The following is a 6,000-nucleotide window of genomic DNA, read 5'->3' on the forward strand; positions in this document are numbered from 1 at the left end:
AACATCTTTTTATTGTTGAGTAAATAGCTAATACGAACAATATGGAACATGCTATCACGCTTCAATAACATTTTTATCTGTTGTTAAGGTTGAGCCAATGTTTGCAAGGCAGCTGTATTACTTTGCTCAACAAAACAGTGGACATTTTCTGAGAGGCTATGATTTACCAGAACATGTCGCTAGTCCAGAGGATTACCACAGATCTATTCGCCATTCCTCCATTCAAGAATAATCTCCTCAGAAGGAGTGTGTAAGGCTTTAAGGCTTTGTAAAGATGATGCATATTGGAAGAACAGAGCTGGATCACATCTTGAGGATCCAAATCACAGCTGGATTTATTCAGGAAAACAAAGTCTCAGAGATTGGAAGAAGAACTAGAACAACAATATTGTACAATAGAAACTATGGGGCTTCAAGATTTGGATGGTACATCTCACATAGATTCCGCAGTTGCTGGGGATAACTGAAAACTGACAAAATGTTTGATATGTTTACATTGTTTAAACGTTCTCCATGGTTTGAGGATGACTTCTTGCTGAAGATTTAAATTCAGAGTTTACAATGTTATGGTATTTGCAGAGCTATTTATTTGTGATTACAAATCTCAGGGCAGGGAAATATATTGGCAGTATTCCCAGCATGAAGCTGTAGCTACTGTGGGAAAGATGGCACACAAGTGGCCTAGGCATCCATAAATGTTTTGTTGTGAATAGCTACATATGTAAGTGGTTAAGAATTTAGATTGTTAAGCGTGCTAAACTTTTTATGCCTATATTCTTCTATGAAAGTTTCAGTGTGTATTTTTTTAAAAAATCTAATCCTAATGAGATATATATTTTTAATGCCTGACATTTCTCCACAGTGAATTTTGTTATTATCACTGCTGTTAGTAGATTGATACCCATAAAAGCACTTAGAAGAGTTATCTAGATGGCGTATTTGGGGTAGTACATTGTGAAGGGTGGCCATTTAACGTTGGAGAGTCAGCAAGCAACTGATGCTTCTCTCTAACAATCTCTAGATCTGGGAGTTTTTGCTGTCTGTGTGGCAGGTGGGATCACTGACTTGAATTCTAGACCATAGAATAAAACAGGTTTTTGAGAAAATAACTAATCTTTGATAATTATTCTTTCATATATGATTATATTTTGGTGGTCCATTCTCACAGGCACATATATGTAACATGAAATAGATTTCCAAGGTACATTTGTATAGATATGGTAAATATTCACAAAAAGAGTCATTGACTTACACAAGGTCAAATTCTGCTTTTGGCTGTGCACCTACAGCTCCCTTCCTTGCGTACAGAAGTCAGTGGGAGCCAGGTGTCCAAAGAGCAGACTTTGGCCCATAGTATTAGCAGAGTTGGGAATATCTATCCTAACTTTTTGTTTTAAAAAATAAAAAAAATAAAAAAATAAGGTATAATTTAAGGAAATTTACAACTCTTAATGCTGGGGTGTTGATTATTTGCTTACATATGCAAATGAACTTGGAACTCCTTTGTCTGACGGGAGAGATCTGTCAATATTGGGATATGTGTGTGAAATTCTAAAGTCTGTTATGCAGGAGGTCAGACTAGAGGATCATAATGGTCTGTTCTGGCCTTAAAAATCTGTCAATTTATATTTCTCATGCCAGAAAGATCCTCTCCACGGGTAGAAATACACTTTGCTTGAATTTCTAGCTAGAACAAAATTGTATATGGTCTGACAGCAGACTCACATTCTAGGGAACTTTAATTTATACATCTTAAAGATGCATACTATTTTGGGATATAATATCCCCCTTTTCTCCCCTCCCATAAGGCCAGTTTATCAGTTCATTATGTTTTAATGTTCTTCCTTACTTGAAATATCTTTCCTGACTTATGTGTTCTTAGGGGAATACTCTATCTCACAGACATTCAAATCTCTGCATTAGTCAGACTCCAACCCTTTTTAATTTGCACACTTCTATGTATATTTTAGTCTAGTGAAGCATGCAGAACTTCAGTTGAAATCAATGGGACTTTTGTGTGCAGGACTAAAGAAATGAACTGATATACAGTATTGGATGTGGCTCTAACTTTCCTAATAGTCATTGCTTCACTTGTTGAACATCTCCGCACACATCTCGGAATCAAGTCCAGGACCCCACCAGTTCAGCTTTGTAGATCAGATGTGTTGTTTTTGAGGTGGGGTTAGTTCTTAAGGGCCTAATCCTGCATTGCCATCTCCAGCAAGAGGCCCAGTTAAGTCAGTGGGAGGTTTGTTTATGTAAAGATTGCAGGAACAGACTGCAAGAAAGGAAGTCTGAAATAGGAAAACATTCAGTTTTAGTTCACTTAGCAAAGCATTGAAAAAGATGTATTTTTTCCTTTGCTGAATTGTAGACGTTGCAGGGAATAAAAATCACTGAGGGCCAGATTCTGCTATTGGATGCCTGGAGCTCCCATCTACTCCAGAATTTGGACCTTGATGTCTTCTCTGGCTTATGTGAAATCCTGATTCTTAAAGTCAAGGCGCAGTGGTATCTGTTTTTAGTATCACTGCACATTGGAAGGATATTGAACTATGTGTCCAATTCATCAAGTTTGACTTGGAATATGCTATTTTCAGGATGATAGTACTAAATTACTTTGGGAAAATACAAGAGGTTGTAAGTTAGTTATATTGGCTCTTGACCCCACTCCCATGGAAATCAATAGTGAAAGTCCCATTGACCTTTAGTGAGACCCAGATGATGCCTTATGGGAGCAAAGAATGGCACTTACTGTTAAGTGATCAGTTTTAATCCTTCTGGAATGTGAGGGGAGTTTCAGATTGTTCCATCAAGAGTATAAAGATCACAGCTTCATAAGCTTCTATGTTTTAGAATAAAGGCTACAGAAACACTGAAAGTTTGTAGATTCATTTACAAATTACATTTATTTTTTGCTGGTAGATATTTTAGGATAGGTTAGTGTCATGTAAGTCTAAAAGCTGATTGTGTTGAACTACTTGTTGTTTTGGAATGTGGTACCTTCCAGGAAAGCAGGGAATTGCAAGTATAGAATGAGGCAGCTTCTCAAAATGTGTTCCAGGTTTTACCCATTATAGCCCCGGAGAGAAGAACTTTCCAAACTTGCACTGATTTTACCAACGCCTTGGTAATGATGGCCAGCATTTCACAGATTCATCGTAGACAACCTAGCATTGCTGTTATGGTACTGCCCCGATTCAGCTAAGCACCTAAGCTCTTAGTTTGAGCATGTGCTTAAGTCCATTCCTACTCGGCAAAGCATGTACGTGCATGCTGAATTCTAGTGCTTTGCTGAATTGGGGCCTAAAGATTGAGGTACTGGGTTGTGTGTTTTGAGAGAGAGGAGAGGAGTTGTGATAAGACCAAAGGGAGGTGATCAAATTAAACAATAGGAACTGTCCTAGTGGAGTAACAACAGCATATGCCTTTGTACTCAGTAACCCAAAGCAAGAGGAGAGTCTGCAAACTATGCAAGAGATCTACAAAGTCTTTTAGGAAGGGAAAACTATCCATCTCTTTGTGTTGCATCTTCTGCCATCGAAAGTCAGAGGTACATTAAGCTTGGCTTTGGAAGGAGCTTTTAACTATACTCCCCTCAGGAGTACAGTACAGTAAAGGTAAAGAAGAAGGGATTTAAAAGAAAAAAAAGAAAAGCATCCAATAAGTTGCATGTGATATCCGGTAGGACTGTCTGTAAATTCTGAACTAATTATGAGTACCCTATTTATAGTGTAGGAAAGCCTCCAGGTGAAAATTTATTTAACACAAACAAAAAGCCAGAAACATCTATTTTTGAAAAAGAGCAATGAATATCTAGAATGGTACCGTGAATTACATTGTACATTGATTTTTAAAGACTGTATTTGACTTATGTGACAACATGCTATTGTTCCAAATAACCAATGGATAAATAAAGTGGGGAAGAAACACCCAAAACACTTTCTCTGATTTAAATGTTTTTACCCTGTCACTAATATGAGAGCATTTGAATTACTTCCTACTTCTGTTAAATTCTGTTTATAGCTTCTGAAGTCTACTTCCTTCCTGGTAGGATTTCAGTGGTATATCTCAAATGTTTTGCTTCTAGCAAGACTGATGACAAAGATTGATCTGTGTTTTAAATGGAGTCCATTGTAATTTGTCAATATTGTAATCTCATTCTAATATATATAGGGTTGCTACAACTGTCTGTGATCTTTTTGTAAGAGCTTCATGTCCAAATCCCACAAACTATTTGCTTTCTTGAAAAATTGGCTTTGTCTCACTTTAAGTGGTTCAGTCTACTGTTTAAAAGCTCATTAACACTCGTGGGGATGTTGGTTAACGAGAAATGAAGATATATTTAAGCAAAGTACAGCATACGAGGCTTTGTGGAAAAAACACAGGATTCACGTGAAAACCCCCATGCTTTGTACGTATGCTGTTTACATCAGCATTTGTCAGCAAAGTGGAGGTGGGGAAACACCATTCTGATCAGAGAGCTTTGAGGAAAAAGTAAAGCATTCAGTCATGCTGCTGTAGATCATTATCTCTAGGGTCTAGAAGGAGACAACATAAATAATGTGGTTCCTTTTTAATAAGAATAACCTTTCTTTTTTTTTAAATTGATTTGTCCTTTCTTAGAAACAATTGTATGCCATTTGTGTCAATTTTAGCTGGGCTTGACGTGGGATTTGTGATCACTATGGTATTTTCAGAAGAATTAAATATCTTATCTCCTTATTAAATTTAAAGCAGATTTTCATTTCATATTTATTAAGGACTAACTTCTAAAAGAGGTTGTTTGTTTAATTTTAGATGCTGTTGTGGTCAGTGGGATTTAGATTGGATCCAAGAAAAAAGTAGTTTAAATACCCTTTTTTATATGCTGGCTGTTGGGGAATTGTCAGGCAGCATAGTAACAAGCTAAAAGAGATTTAGATTTTAAAGGTGTTCAGACTGAAGGTTAAAATACCTTTAAATTACAAAGGGATGAATATATCATTTACACATGTGCAGCTCCACAAACTTTTCTGGGGTAGTATATGTGTAAGAAAGGATAGAAATTGGCCACAAGTGTGCAACTACAGAAAACTGGAGGCTTAGGTTTTCTGAAGTGACATTCAAGAAGGAAGTAACATAGTATCTTTAAAATAGCAACTCCCTGATGTGCCCCATAGGCTAAACATCTGAAAATCTGAAAAACACTCTGGTGTAGGATTTAAATGATTACACGGTGAATTGGCACCCGTTTTTGATAATCAAGTAGACGGATCATATATGAGTCCAGAAACAGGTAAGAAATCTTGGCTCTGATCCTGTTTGTGGTGCCACTGCTTTTCACTTCACTTCTGACAGTTTGTGATCCTAACGCTAGTGTAGGTTCCAGGAGTGTTGGAACAATTTGCATAGTGGAGCTGCTGAGAGCCATTGAACCAAACTGTAAACCTTGTATATGATGGAAACCACTTCAAGCCAGGGGGTGCTCCCACACCCCCTACCCCCTTCATTCCAGCACCCCTGTAGGCAATCATGGGAGGATCACCCCACGGCTGGAGGAATCTTCCAGTGCCATAGAGCATATGGGGTTTGGCCAGGTGAAAAGAGACTTGGCCAAGTTTTCCTTATGACCCTGGATCTTATGAACCCTACTGTTACTGGCTACTATATAGGCCCCGTAAGCCAATTGGAAGCTGGTGTAACTGACAGCAGCCTTCAGGTTGCTTTGAGATAGGGTAGCGGATCAGCCCAACACACACATTGCTTGGGATTGGAGGAGTAAAAAAGCCAACTTTGTGCAAATCCCAGTGTGCTGTGCACACTTCAGCCACAGCTGAGGGTCTGAGTCCTTGTAACTTACTCTGGTGGTTTATATGCTTAGATTCTGTAACTGGACAGAATTGTGATGAAACACAGAGCATCTTTTTGCAAATATATTTTTATTCTCTATCATTGATTGCACAACATGACTTGCCTATGTGCCTAGTCATGTCAAGAGAAAACTCCTGCCGGCTCTTT

General features: G+C 38.0%; 1 protein-coding gene across 4 annotated transcripts in view; it reads left to right on the plus strand.

The window, feature by feature from the left end:
* LOC119852107 (interferon regulatory factor 4) overlaps nt 1-3,642 on the plus strand; it is a 122,773-nt gene extending 119,131 nt beyond the window's left edge. For all 4 annotated transcript variants that reach the window (XM_043508390.1, XM_043508391.1, XM_043508392.1 and 1 more), the window contains one exon: nt 89-3,642. In XM_043508390.1, the coding sequence (XP_043364325.1) occupies nt 89-232 (144 nt within the window). In that variant the 3' untranslated portion in view covers nt 233-3,642. The remainder of the gene's footprint in view (nt 1-88) is intronic.
* Nucleotides 3,643-6,000: the final 2,358 nt, after the last annotated feature.

Source organism: Dermochelys coriacea, chromosome 2 (genome assembly GCF_009764565.3).
Source record: "Dermochelys coriacea isolate rDerCor1 chromosome 2, rDerCor1.pri.v4, whole genome shotgun sequence".
NCBI lineage: Eukaryota > Metazoa > Chordata > Testudines > Dermochelyidae > Dermochelys > Dermochelys coriacea.